Raw genomic sequence first — 20,635 nt, 5'->3', positions numbered from 1 at the left:
GAAACTTTGTGGGTGGAACTAGAAAGGGAGGTAAACACTGAAAAAATTACTTTTGGTGTAATCTATAGACCCTCCAATATAACTGAGGAGATGGAAGGTCAGCTATATAAACAGATGGAGCAGGCTGCACAGGCGGGTACTGTAGTGATAATGGGAGATTTTAATTTCCGGGATATTAATTGGTGTCATGGTTCGGCTTCAACTGCAAAGGGGAGACATTTCCTCAACCTGTTGCAGGAAAATTTTATGGGCCAGTTTGTGGAAGAGCCGACTAGAGGTGAAGCTCTGTTGGATCTGGTCATTTCTAATAATGCAGATCTTGTTGGGAATGTCAATGTTCGTGAAAACCTCGGTAACAGTGATCATAATATAGTTACATTTTACCTATACTGTAAAAAACAAACGCAGGCTGGGAGGGCAAAAACATTTAATTTTAAGAAAGCCAATTTCCCCAGGATGAGGGCGGCAATTCAGGATATAGACTGGGAAGAACTAATGTCAAATAATGGAACAAATGATAAATGGGAGATTTTCAAATCTACTTTGAGTTATTATAGTGCAAAATGTATTCCTATAGGTAACAAGTATAAACGACTCAAATTAAACCCCACATGGCTTACACCTTCTGTGAAAGGGGCAATACATGACAAAAAAAGGGCATTTAAAAAATACAAATTTGAGGGTACATCTGCAGCCTTTGTAAAATATAAAGAGCTTAATAAAATCTGTAAAAATGTAATAAAATTAGCAAAAATACAAAATGAAAGGCAGGTGGCAAAGGATAGTAAAACAAATCCTAAAAAATTCTTCAAGCATATAAATGCAAAAAAGCCCAGGTCTGAACATGTAGGACCCCTAGATAATGGTAATGGGGAGTTGATCACAGGGGATCAAGAGAAGGCAGAGTTACTAAATGGGTTCTTTAGCTCTGTATATACAACTGAAGAAGGAGCAGCTGATGTAGCCGGTGCCAGTGCTGTTAATATATCAGTTGATATACTGAATTGGATGAATGTAGAGATGGTCCAAGCTAAATTAAATAAAATAAATGTGCACAAGGCCCCGGGACCAGATGGGTTACACCCTAGAATTCTTAAAGAGCTTAGTTCAGTTATTTCTGTCCCCCTTTTCATAATATTCAGAGAATCTCTAGTGACTGGTATAGTGCCAAGGGACTGGCGCAGGGCAAATGTGGTGCCTATTTTCAAAAAGGGCTCTAGGTCTTCCCCAGGTAATTATAGACCAGTAAGCTTAACATCCATCGTGGGGAAAATGTTTGAGGGGCTATTGAGGGACTATATACAGGATTATGTGACAATAAATAGCATTATAAGTGACAGCCAGCACGGTTTTACTAAGGACAGAAGTTGTCAAACTAACCTAATCTGTTTTTATGAAGAGGTGAGCAGAAGTCTAGACAGAGGGGCCGCTGTGGATTTAGTGTTTTTGGACTTTGCAAAGGCATTTGACACTGTCCCCCATAGACGCCTAATGGGTAAATTAAGGACTATAGGTTTAGAAAATATAGTTTGTAATTGGATTGAGAATTGGCTCAAGGACCGTATCCAGAGAGTTGTGGTCAATGATTCCTTCTCTGAATGGTCACCGGTTATAAGTGGTGTACCCCAGGGTTCAGTGCTGGGACCACTATTATTCAACTTATTTATTAATGATATAGAGGATGGGATTAATAGCACTATTTCTATTTTTGCAGATGACACCAAGCTATGTAATATAGTTCAGACTATGGAAGATGTTCATGAATTACAGGCAGATTTAAACAAACCCTAGTGTTTGGGCGTCCACTTGGCAGATGAAGTTTAATGTAGATAAATGTAAAGTTATGCATCTGGGTACCAACAACCTGCATGCATCATATGTCCTAGGGGGAGCTACACTGGCGGATTCACTTGTTGAGAAGGATCTGGGTGTACTTGTAAATCATAAACTCAATAACAGCATGCAGTGTCAATCAGCTGCTTCAAAGGCCAGCAGGATATTGTCGTGTATTAAAAGAGGCATGGACTCGCGGGACAGGGATGTAATATTGCCACTTTACAAAGCATTAGTGAGGCCTCATCTAGAATATGCAGTCCAGTTCTGGGCTCCAGTTCATAGAAAGGATGCCCTGGAGTTGGAAAAAATACAAAGAAGAGCAACGAAGCTAATTAGGGGCATGGAGAATTTAAGTTATGAGGAAAGATTGAAAGAATTAAACCTATTTAGCCTTGAAAAAAGACGACTAAGGGGGGACATGATTAACTTATATAAATATATTAATGGCACATACAAAAAATATGGTGAAATCCTGTTCCTTGTAAAACCCCCTCAAAAAACAAGGGGGCACTCCCTCCGTCTGGAGAAAAAAAGGTTCAAGCTGCAGAGGCGACAAGGCTTCTTTACAGTGAGAACTGTGAATCTATGGAATAGCCTACCGCAGGAGCTGGTCACAGCAGGGACAGTAGATGGCTTTAAAAAAGGGTTAGATAATTTCCTAGAACAAAAAAATATTAGCTCCTATGTGTAGAAATTTTTCCTTCCCTTTTCCCTTCCCTTGGTTGAACTTGATGGACATGTGTCTTTTTTCAGCCGTACTAACTATGTAACTATGTAACTATGTAATACATTTAAAAATGGATTTTAAATACATTGCTGTCAAAATAAAGTAGACATATGGAAATATACATTTGATAACACATTAGTAGAGCACGTACATAAATATATGAGATATTGGAGTTAAAAATAGAATGTTTTGTTTTTTTTAATTTTCTTATTTTTGTGTTTTTAATTAAAAAAATATAAATCGTATCGGCCTACTTTTAGCACATAAATATAGCACAAAATGTCACGAAAAACCATGTCAGAATCACTTGGATAAACTTGGATAAACAAAGGCATTACAGAGTAGTTTTTCAAAATGTTCACACATACCAGCTATTTTGATACAAAATAGGTAATCCGTATATGATCGGTGGGGGTCCGACACCCGGAACCCGCGCCAATCGGCTGCTCTGGCTGCTTTATGCAGTATTCGGAGCCGGAAGCAGATGGCACCGACCACTGCTTAGCGGCCGTGCTGCAGAACAGCAACTGTGCTCCTATTCACTTGAACAGGAGCAGAGCTGCAGCTCGGCTGCTATTCCGTGACCGGACCCGTCTGCTTCCGGCTCCAAATACTACATACCCTGCATAGCATACGGCAGCCGGAGCAGCTGATCAGGTTGTCAGACCCCCACAGGCTCAGTCCTTAAGGGGTTAAATATTTAGAGTACTCTCTTTAATACTTATTGATCATTCTGACTTTATCATTTCTGTTTTGCTTTTTAGTTGATGAGCATCGATCCGTGAAAAAGGGTGGCATTGAGGTTGAAGAAATAACAGGTACGTTTCACAGCTCATCCCTTCCAAAATGAATGATGATTGGGATTAGCAACCTACAAAAAGCATGGTAATGCTTTTAAAGTGACACAGCAGTGTAATCATTTTACTTAAATTAGCTTTGTAAGCTTTTATAGGTCACCGGATTAAAAGAAAAATTCTAGCAGGAAGATGGGGGGCCTCTGCAAAGTGGCAGGTGACAATGGTGGTCACACCGTACTGAGGAGATCCAGTGGTGTCTCCCCATTTCTGCTGCTTGTTGCTAGGAACTTATATACAGCACCAGAACCAAGCTCAGCACATATATACAGGATCAGAACAAAGCTAGGAACTTATATACAGCACCAGAACAAAGCTCAGTACATATATACAGCACCAGAACAAAGCTCAGTACATATATACAGCACCAGAACAAAGCTCAGTACATATATACAGCACCAGAACAAAGCTCAGTACATATATACAGCACCAGAACAAAGCTCAGTACATATATACAGCACCAGAACAAAGCTCAGTACATATATACAGCACCACATAACCAAGTGCAGTTTATATATATATATATATATATATATATATATATATATATATATATATATATATATATATATATACATACAGCACCAGAACAAAGCTCAGTACATATATACAACACCAGAACAAATCTCCGTACATATATACAGCACCAGAACCAAGCTCAGTACATATATATAGCACCAGAACAAAGCTCAGTACATATATATAGCACCAGAACCAAGCTCAGTACATATATACAGCACCAGAACAAGGCTCAGTACATATATACAACAATAGAACCAAGCTCAGTACATATATACAGCACCAGAACAAAGCTCAGAACATGTATACAGGACCAGAACAAAGCTCAGTACATATATACAGCACCAGAATAAAGCTCAGTACATATATATAGCACCAGAACCAAGCTCAGTACATATATACAGCACCAGAACAAAGCTCAGTACATATATACAACAATAGAACCAAGCTCAGTACATATATACAGCACCAGAACAAACCTAGGAACTTATATACAGCACCAGAACCAAGCTCAGCACATATATACAGCAACATAACAAATAGCAGTATGTGTGTATATATATATATATACAGCACCAGAACCAAGCTCAGTACATATATACAGCACCAGAACCAAGCTCGGTACATATATACAGCACCAGAACCAAGCTCGGTACATATATACAGCACCCGAACAAAGCTCAGTACATATATACATGTCCCATTGGGTTTGTGTACCCACTGGGCCATACCGCCTTGACAGTATGGCAGCTGGCCAACAGGGCGCAGGTCACAGTCTATAGTTCGTATAGTGTACCTGTGGCAGCTCGGACAGTAGCAAGGCAGGCTCGGCTGGGACTAGGCAGCAGGTAGACGTCAGGCGTGGAGTAGCAGGACAGGCGTGGAATACAGCAAAGCACGAATACAGCTCATCACGGCACTTTACCAAGATAGCATGGGATACAGGATACTGGTACGGGGAACACTGGGAACTGTAAAACACTAGGAGACCATTTGCATAGACAAACTTTGGGTATGACAAAGAAAGGGCCCCCTGTAGCGTTCCCTGTAGATAGAGCCTCTTGTGGCATTCACTGTACTGTTCCCTGTATAGTGCCCCCTGTAGCGCCCCCTGTAGATAGGGCCCCCTTTGGAATTCCCTGTAGATAGGGCCCCCTGTGGCATTCCCTGTAGATAGGGCCCCCTGTGGAATTTCCTGTAGGTAGAGCCCCCTGTGGCGGTCCCTGTCGATATGGCCCCATGTCGCATTCCCTGTAGTTAGGGCCCCCTGTTGTGTTCTCTGTAGATAGAGCCCCCTGTGGTGTTCCCTGTAGATAGAGCCCCCTATGACGTTCCCTGTAGATAAGGGCCCCCTGAGGCGTTCCCTGCAGATAAGGACCCCTATATAGTCCCCTGTAGTTACTGTTACCTATGTATTGTCCCCTGTAGTTACTGTTCCCTATATAGTACCCTGTAGTTACTTACTGTTACCTATGTATTGTCGCCTGTAGTTACTGTTACCTATGTATTGTCCCCTGTAGTTACTGTTACCTATGTATTGTCCCCTGTAGTTACTGTTACCTATGTACTGTAGTTACTGTTCCCTGTATAGTCCCCTATCGATAAGGCCCCCAACGCTGCCCACAGTAGAAGGAAAAGGAAAAAAAACACGTTATATGCTTACCTGTCCCGTTCCCGCTCTGTCCTCCAGCGACGCCAGTCCTCCTCCAGCGGAACGATGCAGCGGCGCGATGTCATCTCGCCGACTGCATCATCACTAAAGCTCCGAATGGCGAGGCATCATGTGCCTCACCAAGGTAGCGCTTAGCTACTCAATTGTATCCGCGTCCTAAGGATGTGGGTACAATTGAGTGCTGTGGACCGGTTCCAGCTTCCCGCATCACCCGGTTCTGCGAACCGGCTGTAATTTTAACAACCGGTTCGGGTTGCCCACCTGCCCCTTAAGGACACAGCCTGTTTTGTGCGTAAAGGATGCAGTGTTTTTTTTTCCTTTATTTAGATCACTGCATTCTGAGAACTATAATTTGACTTATTTTTTTAAGCCGTGTATCTTTTATATGACTGCTTGGTTTTGCAGGATTAGTTGTATTTTTCAAAGACACTATTTTTGGGTACATATACCGTATTTTTCGGACTATAAGACGCACCTGACCATAAGACGCACCCAGGTTTTAGATAACAAAAAATAGGAAAAAAATTATATGTTATCAAATTATTTATTCTGTTTCACCACATTCTGAGAGGCAAAACATTTTTAATATTTATTTTTTTAATCGACTGAGCGGTGTGAGGGCTTATTTTTTCGGGACGAGCTATAGTTTTATTGGCAACATTTTTTTGGTACATACGATTTTTTTGATCACTTTTTTTTTTTTCTTTCCTTTTTTAAGTGCTAAGGTGACCAAAAAACTATTTTCATGTTTTTACATTTTTTATCTCACCGTGTGAGTTAAATAACACTATATTGTAATAGATCGGACTTTTACGGATGCACCGATCCCAAATTATTTAATTATTTTTTTTGAACTTTTAATATTTTTACACTCCTGAAAATGTATCGAACATTTTTTTTTTTTCACACATTTTATTAGTTCCCCTAGGGGACTTGAACCAGCGGCCACTTGTTTGCATGTGGAGTTAATGAAACAGCGTAATTCACTGAGTTACGCTGTTTTCCTAACTCCCATAGTAGTGAATGGCAGTTACGGAAGCAGCGTAGCATGCGAGCTACGCTGTTTCCGTAACTACTGTTCAGTTCTATGGGAGTTACGGAAACAGTGTAGCTCAGCGAGTTACGCTATTTCAGTGACTCCACATGCAATCAAGTGGCTGGGAGAGCACAGAAAGCTAGAACGGGGTTTAGGGGGCCCCGTTCTAGAGATATGTGTGGGTCCCAGAGGTGGGACCTGCATCTATCTGACATTTATGGCATATCCTGTGGATATGTCATAAATGTCTTTCATAGAAAAATCCCTATAAATGCTGCGGTCGCTATTGACCACAGCATTTAACTAGTTAAAAGTGTTTGCCATAAAACACATGTATCCCCTATCCACAGGATAGGGGCTACATGGGATATCGATGTGGGTCTGACCGCTGGGACCCCAGTGATAAGGAGAACTGGGGACCAAAAATCACCCAGAGAGCTACATGAGAAGCCTGGACTTCCGGGTTCTGTGTCCGGCTTATCTGTTAGAGATCAATGGAGAGCCGCTCGTGCATGCCCAGAAGAATCCCATTGAACTCTATGAAGCTGCCGGACACAGAACGCGGAAGTCACAGCTTCTCATGCAGCGCTCTTGGTAAATATCGGTCCCCGTTCTCCTTATCGATCACACATGTATCCCCTATCACGTGGATAGGGGATACATGTGTTTTATGGCACAATCCCTTTAAACTGCTAGGAACAGCGAAATCGCTGTTTCTGGCCATTACAGCAGCGTATCATAAGCTGACACCTGCAGTGTATACATCATCCCCCGCTCCATGATGGGTCGAGAAGGGGTTAAGTAATGAAGCAGTAATGGGGTCCAGCGATGCCGGGTCCCTTGACTGCAGACTATAAGACGCAGGGACTTTTTAGCAAAATTTATTCTTGCTAAAAACTGCGTCTTATAGTCTGTAAAATACGGTAACTTATTAATCAACTTCTATAACTTTTTTTCAGGGTTGGAAAAAAGCTATATTTTGTGGCAAAGAACGTGTTGTTGTTTTTTCTATTTTTGGAACCAATTAATTTATCTTCAAAAAGTTTTACAATTATTTTTTTTGTCTATTTAGGGAACTTAAACATTCGATCCTGCAATAGCTTCTATAATACATTGCAATACTAATGTATTTCAATGTAATATGTCTATCAGTCTTAAGCTGGCAGACAACCAAATAGGGGCATATACATCGTAGGTCTGGTTGCCTTTGCTAGGCCCCCGGCTGCCATGCCAACCCATCGGGGTGGGTTGGCCCATTCGTTGACATATGGAGCCACTACTCTCTATCAAACCACTTAGGTTCTGTGGTTTCTATTGACCACAGTATCAAAGGAGTTAAAAGGCTGGGATGGGAGAAAGCTCCATTACATCGGGATGAGGGCTGTTGGTGACACCTGGAACCGCTACGTACTAGCATGGTGGTTTCAGAAATGATCCGTTTACCGTGACATACTATTACATCCTATGGTAGTGAGGAAATTAATATTAGTGCAGACCATATAGAGGGTGAGATTTTCTTTGTTGTTTTTTTTTAAGTGTATACTGCTAATGCTAATACTGTATTTATAGAAACTGAAATTTTGGAGACTCATGTGCGAAGCCGACCCAAATCAAACACGACAGCCATGGAACAGCACCATGGACAGGCGAAGCAGACCGCTGTAGAAGAAAGCAAAGTTGGAGTCTCTGTTGTCCTCATTATTACCCTGTTGATAATTCCTGTTGTGGTCTTGGTTGGCATTGCAATATTCATACGCTGGAGGAAGAGCAGAATGTATGGGGGTATGTTATCGTATAATCATATTGTAGCTATTTAAAGGAGAGATTACATTTCTCATCATGATCTAGTCATAGTGATCTGAAATGAATAATACTCATCAAACATATCATCATTTCATATTCATGGCAATATAAATATGGCTTAAGAGCAGCCAATGTTTTGGTACTTTTTCCAGGTGAAGGCGAACACAAATCCGAACCATCATCTGGAGGGATCCTAGGAAAACTAAGAGGTTTGCATCTTATTTGTTTGAATGAAATGCCATGGAAATAAACTGTAGCTTTTAGTATTCTTGTATTCAGCTTAAAGTTAAACTGAGCTTAAACTGAGCGTTGACTGAAGAATGTTAGATTAAATAAGATCAGGAAAAGCATTCAGGAGTGGGGGAACACAATGCTGTTAAAGTGAATCTGTCACCAGGACAGACCCCTTTAACTTTAGAAGCACTGTAAAAAACAAGCCATGGGTGCACCCTGTATGTTAATTTAGCATTCCAATTGGCTGAGCATGGCCTCATCCGCAGCTCACTCCAGAAGCTAACTAACACCAACTTAACATAAAGAGCCAACAGGCTTAGGGCATATAAGAGATACCCTGTTGAAGAGGTTTGTCCTGGTGACCAATTCCGTCTAAGGCTGAGTTTTTTGTAGGAGTAAAATCTGCCTCAAAATTCTGTTTGGAATTTAGAGGCAGATTTTACTCTGCCTGCACGCCGATTTTCGCTGTGTTTTTCGCCCGCGGCCATTGAGCGCCGCGGGCATAAAACTCTGCGAAATACGCTTTCTCTGCCTCAGACGCGTAAACGACTGAAGATAGAGCATGTTCCTTCTTTTTCCCGCAAGCCGTTTTTTACGCTCGCGGGAAAAAAAACGCCTTCGCCTCCCATTGAAATCAATGGGAGCCATTTTCGGACGTTATTTGGTGCGTTTTCTGACGCGGTTTCCGTGTCAAAAAACGTGTCAAAAAACTCTGTGTGAACTGGCCCTAAAGGTGGTCATGTGCCGCCTTCTCATGCTCTTTTAGGGTTTTTTCCTTATGAAAAAGGTTGAGAATCACTATATCCTCTATATACACATGCATGTATGTCTGAACAATTTTATGTATAAACCGGGATAGATACCAGTCTTTGATGTGCTAGGCATATTATACAGAAAAAAATACTTTATAAGAATCTATTGATGGAGAGTTAATGGAAATGGAGAATGTTTTAAACTTTCTGATGTTATCCTACATCATAGTCTAAGTAAGCAGGTTACATTAGTAATATCATTACTCTATATTTTATTATTTTGCCTCACCTTGTCCTTTCTGACTATTTGATCGTGTGCGTGCATGCACAACAAAGAACACTGTGCGTGTGCGTGTGTGCGCGCGTGTGTGCGCAACAATAGTATACAGGCTCCTTCAATCCAAACTGCTAATTTGATCATACACATGGTATGTCTGCCCCTGAGCTTACCTGACTGATGGTTGTGACTCAAAGCAGCTTACTTGACTAAAACCTACAGTACTTGTGATGTCACAACAGCTAACCTTACCGAAACAATTATGATGTCCCAGTACCTCACTAAAAAGGTTGTGATGTCACATTCGCTCACCTAACAGAAACTCAGTGGATGTCACAGCAGATTACTGGACTGAAACCCACTTGTGATGGCACAGCAGCTCACCAGATCAAAATTCCACTAGTGATATCACAGCAGATTACCTTATCAAGACCCACTTGTGATGACACATTCGCTCACTAGATGAAAACCCCCCTTGTGATATCACAGCAGATTACCCGACCAAGACCCACTTGTGATGTCACAGCAGCTCACCAGACAGAAACACACATGTGATCTCACAGAAGCCCACCTGACTAAAAGCCACTTGTGATGTCACTATAATTTACCTGCCTGAAACTCGCTTGTGATGTTACAGCAGGACCTGGCAGAAACACACTTGCGACATAACAGTAGCTTACCCAGGGACAGACGTTGACAACAAAATTCCTCTGTGTTATACAGCCCCCTACGTTTTCTAACTGCTAATTTAAGAACAGGGCAGCTAGCCATAGACCACCTCATTTACTGTTCTACCAATCCACCAGTAATTAGGAGACATTGATAGGAAAGTGCATAGTCTCTGGCATGTGATCAAATGGTCAGAATGACTATTATTTTTCTAAAGGTAGTAGAAGGCCCCCTAGACTGCATATATATTGTGTATTTATATACTACCTTGAATATCAGCTGTGCGGTAAGTGCTTTCTTTACTGACCATTTGCCAGACCGTAGTCATTACATAATATAAAGCCGGTGAAGCTGTGCAGACCCCATTACTCCTCTTCTGACAACATCAGGTTTTACGTAGAAAATAATATTGGCTACATTAACAATCTCTAGTTTATTCATTTACCTGCTTCCTGTCCCTCCTTTCAGTTTGTCTATAGGTGCAGTTCAATGAAGAAAAATATTAAAAGGTTTTCGCAAGTTTTTCGTAAAAAAAAAAAAAAAAGTTGCACATTTAGTCCCACACCATAGTTGCGCTAAAATTTGCGAGTACTTATTTCTCTCACCACGTTCCAAAAGTGGTGAAAACGTAGGCAGGGTTAAGCAGGAGGGGCAGAGCCCAGATTGATCTAACATAACTGCTGTAAGTTATGGCGAAAATCTACACCTGCTCATAGCAGATATATATTGGCATTTCTGACACACAGACCGCCAAAGACGCGGTAAATTTATTAAAAGGTGTGCATTTCCTGCCGATGTAAATTAGCGTAATAATGGCATCTAAGGAACAGAATGTGTTTGGTGTGTTCTTAGCGTCAGTGGAAATTAATCTTCCTAAACTGTCATTTACTTTTGCTTAATCACTACTGTATACTGTTGTCTTACTGGTTAAAACATTAGAAAACGTATTGAAATATTCAATTTAAAGGGGTTTTCCGAGTTTTAACACTATTATGTGTCAGTGCTTTTAACCTCTGAATGTGATTACATTTGTAATGCACTTACTGTATCAAAATTGGCTGTTTCCTGATGCTGCCACTGGTGACGTTACTCTTTGCCCCCTCTGTTTACGAACTGTATACCTATCACGTGGTCAAACTGTTAAGTGTGCACACGCGCGTTCCTGGCTGTATAACGGAACAACCCATAGACGGCACGTCCACTAGTGACGTGCTGTCTACCAGGCAGATACTTTTAACAGTTGGACCACATGATCGGTATACGGATTGTGAACCGAGGGGTCAAAGAGAGTGATGTCACCAGTCATGTGCCCCATGGCAGCATCGGGAAACGGGGCCAATTTTGATACAGTAAGTGCATTACAAATGTAATCACATTCAGAGGTTAAAAGCACGGACACATAAGTGTTGACTCGGAAAACTCCTTGAAAAGAACGTCACTTATCACATCACTGCTGGACTGATTTTATGTTCTATGGTGCCTTGTGTAGCCGCTAATTAAGAATACACAAGGAGACCCTGCTTTTCAAATACTGATTTGTTGTTGTAGCAACTGCTCTAACTACGGTCAGCTATGATGCATTAATTTATGAGATTTTTGTGTTTTAGAGAGTATACAAATATATTGGATGTGATAACATGTTTTTTAACCCTCCATTTTGGCTTAAAATTGAGAAAAAATATTTTGTAGTTCTTAAATGTCTATTAAGCACATTTCCAGAAATAAAAGTTTTCTTGCAAGAAAAAAATAAATAAATTGGTGCAGTCTTTAGGGTAATTGAATGTTTGTTAAATGCTATGTACACTTTTGCAACCAATGGCTTCAATGCATGAAAAATAAAAAATAAAAAATAACTCCTTTGCAAAAAGTCTTGATTTTATGAGATTTTTGTTTTTAGGGTGTGTCCATTTGTGTCTACAGCTCCTATGCAGACCTATGTCTCCATGGCTATAGACTACAAACAACCCCTGTGCAGTCTGATCTTCTAGTCATGTCTTCCTCTGTCCCTCATATTTTCCTATTTTTAAACTACAGGTGGTAAAAGATGGGGCAGGTGAAAAGGAGTAACACATGAATTCTGGATCAGACTACATTGGATTTGTTTGTATTCTGTAACCGTGGAAATACAAAATTATAGGATTTTTTTTCATTTAGACTATTTTATCATTTTTATTTTTTTTATTTTAAATGCATTGGAGCAATAATACAAATGTTTACATATCCTTTAAATCTGACCGTCCACACTAGAGATAGCTATATATCACCTGTCATAGCTGATTTTTACCCTGGTGGACAGCATGGAGAAGGTTTTACAAGAATCCGTTCTACCCTGAAGTAACAGAATTTGTCCGTGGCTCAATATGTTACCTATGACATGACTATTTAATTATGGAATTGGTCGCATAAATAAATACTGGTGTGCTTAAATTTGTATAATATATTCTTTTTCGTTCCAATGCACTATACTTTTACAATAGAGGAGCGTTTCTTATGCCATTATGCCTTTTCTTCCAGGCAAAGGAACTGGAGGCCTTAATTTAGGGACCTTCTTTGCAAGTCACAAAGGATATAGTCGAAAAGGTTTTGACAGACTTAGCACAGAAGGTAGCGACCAAGAAAAGGATGACGATGATGGATCAGATTCAGAAGAAGAGTATTCAGCACCCACTATCCCACCAGTGCCAGCATCTACTTCCTGAAATGACTACTTCCACTCAACCCTTGGCCCTTTAGCACGTTTAAGATAGTGTATTTAATTGTAACTGTACTAGTCTCTGTGGGCTGTACAAGTGTCATGTTTTCTTTATTTTCCCTTATAAGTGCAGTTGTAGTCCTTATGTGAACATTCAGAACCCTTTTGTTATCACTATAGGAAGCTTCTTAGTCTACGTAATTCTTATGTTTTTTGGTTCATTGGGAGTTCTCCATTGTTTCATGGCCTTTCTCTGCTTCTCCAGTAGCACTTTAATTGCCAATTTATTGTTTTCATGCCTTTTAAAGTCACAACTAATCGCAGTACAAAGATGTGTGCCACATAAAATGCAAAGCTGCTAAATCTCTTCTATTTTTTTAAATTCACAATATGATATAGCGTCCAAATATAATTAAAACTGTAAAAAATATATAAAAAAAATATTTAATTTTTGTTCTTGGTGTTATTGGGATGTCTTATTTTTAGATGGTTACACTGTTTAAAACACTATTTTCAGAAACTGAATGTACTTTGTGTAATAAAGTGTTCGCAGAGCATTAAACTCAGACTACTTTTGAATTTGTGTGTTACTTTTCCTGTCTCTTATACATTTTAGATTTGTACATTACAAAAACAAATGTAAAAACTATTTTAAAATCAAACATTTAATTATTGTATCAATGTTTCATGTGATTCTTAACATTTTTTTAATTGACTTTTATGAAAAATGTTGTTTCGTTTTTCTGATGCATCTTCTGTGTATACTGTATACATAGAAGCTGTATCGTTCACTATCAGCCGATTCCGTCAGTTGAGCTGAACTGACGCATCGGTTGAGACTGGGTGCTGTGTGTGTTTTACACACAGGATCACCATAATATTGATCACTTCCACCTTCATCAACTTAAATGTGTTCAATATAATGGAGATCCAGTATGATAGAGACTTCACTGACTAATTTGGCAGATCGTGATCGCTACAGCATCTAAGTATAGAGGATACATAGAAGCTGTATCAAAAAATCGAAACAAAATTTTTACTAAAGTCGATTGAAAAATGTTTAGAATCATGTTTTGAACATTGATTTAATAAAACAAAATAGTTTTCAAAGGTGTACATAGCCTATAAATTACAGACAATTGTAATGTCAGGATAGGGAGACAGACAGGTGAGCCCTAATCTACCCGCCACTCAGTCCCTGCCTACTTGCACAGCCCGTCCTAGGCGACGGCGTACAACTGGGAGACGGTCCCTACGCTCAATATGTGCACGACAGACAAACAAGACAAGGGTACACAGAAGCAAAGGGAAGTGGGGCAGTTGCCCACGGCAACACCGTGAGCAACAGAGTAGTGGACGAGCCGAGTCAAACCAGGAGTGTACGTGGTAACAAATGCAGAGCAGGAGAATAGTCAGTCAAGCCAGGGTCAATATGAAGCAGAGGTCAATGGTAACAGCAGGAACAGCAGAGCCAGGAAACAGGAGAATCACAGGCAAAGGACAAGCAGCAAATGAAGGTATAAGTAGACCAAGGGCGGGAGCTAGAACTGTCTGGCCAGGCTGCGATAGGCTCTCCCACTCCTCAGCCTACCAGCCTGAGTGGTAGCAGATCGAGTCACTCTAGCAGACCTAGGAACAGATGCAGGCTGATTAACCACGGGCGTCGACACAGAAGCTGTGTCAGGTAAATCCTTTACACAATTATTTTGATATTGTGGTTTAAATATCAATAGCTGTCAGCTGCGTGTTAAATATACTTTTAAAGGGATTGTCCTAATATAAGGCAATATGGACATCATGGGGGGCAGCAACAGAGTGAAGAGCGACCACCTATTACATTTATTTCAATAGCCAGCATGTTCCCTGCACCATCGTCCATGGGCTTTACAGTGGAAATCTATAGCCAGCCACCGCTAATTACCAGGATGGGTTCATTGTAAATGGGAATTGTCTTGCTGGGACAACAACTCTAAGGCTGAGTTCACACGGGGCGAATACCTTGCGGCCCTGTGCGCCGCAGTGTATTCGGATGGAAACCGCACCAAACTGTGGTGCAGTTTTTCGGCCGGAATGTCCGCAGCGACAAACTGCAGCACTTAGCCGATCTGCTAGTAGGCCGGCTTCCTGGGAAGACGTTTCATCCCAGGAGACCACGGCAGCCTGTGATTGGCTGCAGGGGCGGTCACATGGTATGAAGCGTTATCCCAGGAGGCCGGCCCTGTGACGTCATCCAGGCCAGTCTCCTGGGATGATGTGATGTTTCATCCCATGTGACCGGCTGCTACAGCCTGTGATAGGCTGCAGTGGTCATCCCAGGAGGCCAGCCTGGAGGAAGAAACACAGACTCCTGGGTAAGTATAAGGGGTTTTTGTTTTTTCTGGGTGGCTAGCAGCGGAACTGGATGGTCGCATCTGAAGAGCGCTCCTGAACATCGAGCCTCATCCAGCGCCATCCGAACTTCTCCCACCTTAAAACCGGGATACCATCAGTGGCACTATCCTCCTCGCCTCCCGCTGATTATTTTGAGAATGGGTTCAGCTTTTTCGGCCTCCTCCCGGGTTTGAGGCCTACCAGCGGGAATGAAAGCCGCGGCCTCTATTTTCATTGCGGCCAGACGGACGGCTCGCTCGGCGGCATGCCTGACATTCATCCGGAGTGGAGCCTCTGAGACGGAGGAGCTCCTTTCTGGGTCCCTCACCCTGCATACCGCCACGAAAGGGCTTCTCTCTGCCATACAGGGACCCCGGGGTTCGGCTGGGACGGCTGGTACTGGGCCGCGGCCGCCATCTTGGACTCATCTCTGCCTTCATGTGTGGACATTCTTGGGGCTTGGTGAGTAGCCTCTATGAGGCAATTGAATTGGGCATAAACCCACTGTGCAATAACCTCACCCCACCCCAGCCCCCACCACACCTGCCTTCACCGCCTGGACATAGGCGCCCGCCATTTGAAAGTTGAACACTACTACCCTTGGAGTCAAGGGAATAATAGAGGTTCTTTGCTGACAGCGCTTGCTCTTGATACGGAGTTACCTGTACCAGCACAATCTATGACATAAAAATCAGACTCGCCACATTGAGATTTGAGAAGTCATTGTTATTTCACATTTAAAAGGCCCTTGACCCAATTTTTTTTGCTGCTGATCGGTTGATTAGTACGGTCATTGGAATACTTCCATTACCTACCGGACATCACTTAGTCCTAACCCTCCCTGCAGGGCCCATTGTGGTATTGTGGTATCCTTCAATTTTTCTCTGGAGCCAAGTTCATGTTACCTCAGTGATATCTATCCCTTCTATTGCAAGTGCACCAAGACCACATATGACTATGTAATACACTTTTGTCAGTGGTGAGCCCGAATAGAGAAAATACTTCCGCTACAATATCCTCTTAGTTAACATGGTGAAAATCGGTCCGAAACAAACCGCTACAGACTTGCGCCCACATCCACGACCTCCACAAGCAGAGATGGACAAATTTGTAAAAAAACTATTGGGGGGGGGGGGCGTTAAATCAATCCAAATCATCCTCACAATTAAAGGACATCCCCAAACGCAGAGACTCAGAGTTGGAGCAATTTAGTGAAGATGAACAAAATATAGAGGAAAAGGAACTTCCAGTCTCTAGGTCCTTTTATGAAGCGAATATTGGCTAAAGCGCTTGAACCGCTTGCCAACGATCTCTCTGATATTAAATAAGAGCTCTTACAAGTTGGTAATAGAGTTGACGCGCTAGAAAAGACACAAACGACCTTCATTTCCTCCTCTTCTTACCTTACCATTTGCCTACAGTCTCAGGAAGAACACATTAATAAAATGTATTCCATACTAGAAGACCACGAAAATAGAGATAGGAGGAATAACTTTCGCATCAAGGGTCTGCCTAAGTCAATTGCCAATGATGATATTCTTACCGCTCTAACCGTGACATTCCATAAATTCCTAGCCCCCGAAGATCATCCAAACCTGGTCATTGAGAGGGCTCACAGATCACTACGCCCAAAGCCATCCCCTTCGGACCCCTTGAGGGACATCATTTGCAGAATTTTGGACTACAGAATTAAAGATCGCATCATACAGAAAAGTAGACGATCAGCAAACATTCTCTATGGAGAGACCCAAATTTCTATTTACCAAGATTTGGCACCAACCACTCTTTGGCACACAAACGTCGATTCCTGAAACCCTTTACATCTGCACTACGGCAGAAACCGATTCCATTTTGCTTGCTCTTCCCATTTGGACTCTCCTCCGTAAATGGGAAGAGATTCACAGCTAGATCCTCGTCAGACATCAGAAACATCTGCTCTGAACTTGACATCTCCCTGGGGGTTTATCCTAATCTGGAAATGGTGCATGACGCAGCCCATCTCCAACACATTCCTCTATTACCTCAATGGGAAACAGTTCATACACCTAAGAGTCAAAGAGCACGACGCCGATCCCACAATGCTCCAATGTCCTCTTCACTATCAGACCCTTCTTGAGTACGAAGTGACTCTAACGTCTACTGCTTTACTCCAAAGAATACATCCAGAAGTGGGCGTTTATATCCTTTCAAGACCTGTTCCGAGTGTGTGAACAGAGACTGTCTATTATATTCATGTTTATTTACCAGAGCTAGACTTGATTGGTTCTGAGACCTAGTCAGATCTGTTTTTTCATATACCACCGCGTCTCTGAAATACCTCTACGTGATGTTACGTTGAAATGTTTAATTGATGCAACCAACCCATATGGTTTCTATGTACTCTTGATGCTGAAGTTAGATAGTGAGAGAATGTATGTTGACTTATATTTTCTACTTCACTCCCCCCAACTTGCTGTTAGTCTCCAAGTGTTCATGCTGGAATGCCGAGTTATCTTACATACAGTTCTCTTCTAATTGTGAACTCTGTTTTACATTTTACTTCTCCTATATATGTTTATTTTCGAGGGGAGTAATAACATTCATAGTCAGCAGATTATTCACATCGCAGATTATTCACATCACTTATAGACATCTTTGTCTTACCCAGTTTGGTAGACCCAAAAAGTCTAAGGTACACCCTGTTGCACCAGTGTACCTACACCTGGTTTCCTACTTCCACTCTGGTATCTTTCACCTTAAAATTTTCTCTATTGCTCTGCCACGTCAAATGACGTTTGTTTGCTTGCAACAGTTGTTCATGGTGAACCGATTCACCGATGTTACACCTATAGTATTGTTACAAACTGTACTAGTTATGTTTATGTTCCATTCATCCCTTGCTCTCCTTCCCCATTTTATAGGACATTTCTTCGGGAGAGATACAGTTTCTAACGTCTCAGATTCCACAGCGTCACTATGACTAACCCTCATCCAACATGGTCAATAGTTTCTTACAATGTTCGAGGCCTAAAGTCACCGGTCAAACGTTTGCAAATCCTTCATTATCTAAAATACACCAAAGCAGACATTGTATTGTTTCAAGAAACCCATTTACGGGCCCATAAATCCCCTTCTTTCCATAGATCGCATTACAACATATGGTTTCATTCGCATTCCTCAACCAAAAACTCTTGTGGAGTTGCAATAGCCCTCGCCAAACATGTACCCTTTGTTTTACATGATACACTTTGTGACAGTGAAGGCAGATATATATTCATAAAAGGCCTCTTGGCTGGATCACTAGTTACGTTGGGTAATCTATCTGTAACTAGCACCAACCAGGCTTCATGGATCCCATCTGTACTAGACAAAGTTAGGACTTTTATAGAAGGTATATGGGACCTAAACGTGGCTCTGGAATCGTGCCTTAACTCTTCTTCAAAAAAGTCCTCGCTTTCGCACAGAACACTTTCACATATTAAAAAATCTCTGCAATCCTTTCCCTTAATTGATACCTGGTGGTATATGCACCCAACTGCAATTGATTATACGCACTTCTCATCTTCACACAATTCCTATCAGAGACTCGACTATCTATTTCTTCCTCTATCGATACTGCCAAATATTGCGGCAGTACGAATTCTTACCACTATACATTCAGATCACTCTCCTCTACTGTTACGCACCTCGCTAACACATAGACCATCTGAACATAAGACATGGTCCCTGAATGAAAGTCTACTCAACTCTGATGCTATTAGAAAATGTATTGCCTCGTCTTTAGCATCTTATTTCCAAACTAATACTTGAGAGCAATGCCCTATGCCAGTGATTTGGGAGGCTCATAAGGCGGTGATTAGAGGTGAATTCATTTCTAATAGTTCGTACCAAAATAGAATTAGAAGGCGAAACATTTCTGCGTTGTATGAGTAAATTTCCAAACCGGAACGACAACATAAAAATTTGCAAACACTAGACATCCTTACCTCACTCACGGCTAAAAGCCAATCCCTAAAGGATTTACTCAATAAACAGTCTGCCAAATTTTATTCTAACTGGAAAAATCAAATATTCATACATTGAGATAAAGTCTCATGATATCGCTGATAAAAAAGAGAAAATCCAGGTCTTATATTCACTCCCTGAAATTGCCTAATGGCTTAAAAACTAGTGACATGGATCTGATATCAGAGGCATTTGTAAATTACTACTCTTCTCTCTATCAAATCCGTTCTCACGAGACTGATAGCTAGAGGAACGATAGGAAACTAAACATTAACTCATTTCTTGCGTCTCTAACTCTACCTCAACTCTCCCCCACACAACAAACCATTTTACAGACACCAATCACGGAGCCTGAGCTTCAGTCTATCATGTCGAAGTGCCCTTCTGGTAAAAGCCCAGGACCAGACGGCCTTCCCATACAATACTATAAAGTATTTCAGAAAGAACTACAACCTCATCTCCTTAGCTTGAGTAATTCTACACTACAAGGCTCTAGCTTCCCTAGACCGACACTAGAAGCACACATTACTTTGACTCGCAAGGACCCTGACTTATGTAGTAACTATAGTCCTATCTCCCTCTTAAACACTGACCTGAAAATATTCGCAAAACTTTTAGCTAACCGTTTAAGTCCGATGTTACCTTCCTTAATTGCTCCTGAACAAGTGGGATTCGTTTCCGGTAGAGAAGGGAAAGATAACTCTCTACGACTTTTACATTTAATACAGTTAGCAAAAGAGAACAACAGATCTCTGACGTTCCTGAGTACTGACGCAGAGAAGGCCTTCGACAGGGTAGACTGGACCTTTATGGAAGATACCTTAGATATATTTGGAATCCCTAAATTTTTTACCCAAGCTATACTACAAATGTATACCACTCCAACAGCTAAACTTCGCATTAACGGAACCCTCTCATCTAGCTTTCAAATACTAAATGGAACTAGTCAAGGCTGCCCGCGCTCGCCACTCCTGTTTGTCCTAGTGATGGAATCATTAATCCAAAATATCAGACAACACCCAGATATAACCGGTATCACAACACAATCTACACATCACAAAACAGTAGCATTTGTGTAACGTCTATTTGTGGGCCGTCGTTCAGACACCCTCTGACGGCCCCGGCCATGGAGATCTGTCTTCGCGGCATCAGCTCCCTCCAGGGAGACGCAGACACTCACTTCCAGGTCCTCGGACTGTTTCCCGCAGGG

General features: G+C 41.5%; 1 protein-coding gene across 8 annotated transcripts in view; it reads left to right on the top strand.

Moving 5' to 3' along the window:
- The window catches only part of PAM (peptidylglycine alpha-amidating monooxygenase), a 223,999-nt gene extending 210,366 nt beyond the window's left edge, over positions 1-13,633 (top strand). For 6 of the 8 annotated variants that reach the window (XM_075836954.1, XM_075836985.1, XM_075836942.1 and 3 more), the window contains 4 exons: positions 3,328-3,381; positions 8,214-8,426; positions 8,600-8,656; positions 12,894-13,633. In XM_075836954.1, the coding sequence (XP_075693069.1) occupies positions 3,328-3,381; positions 8,214-8,426; positions 8,600-8,656; positions 12,894-13,078 (509 nt within the window). In that variant the 3' untranslated portion in view covers positions 13,079-13,633. The remainder of the gene's footprint in view (positions 1-3,327; positions 3,382-8,213; positions 8,427-8,599; positions 8,657-12,893) is intronic. The other 2 variants (XM_075836992.1, XM_075836979.1) reach the window with 1 other exon arrangement.
- Positions 13,634-20,635: the final 7,002 nt, after the last annotated feature.

This window comes from Rhinoderma darwinii, chromosome 1 (assembly GCF_050947455.1).
Source record: "Rhinoderma darwinii isolate aRhiDar2 chromosome 1, aRhiDar2.hap1, whole genome shotgun sequence".
NCBI classification, from domain to species: domain Eukaryota; kingdom Metazoa; phylum Chordata; class Amphibia; order Anura; family Rhinodermatidae; genus Rhinoderma; species Rhinoderma darwinii.
This window is presented reverse-complemented; position numbering and strand designations above follow the sequence as displayed.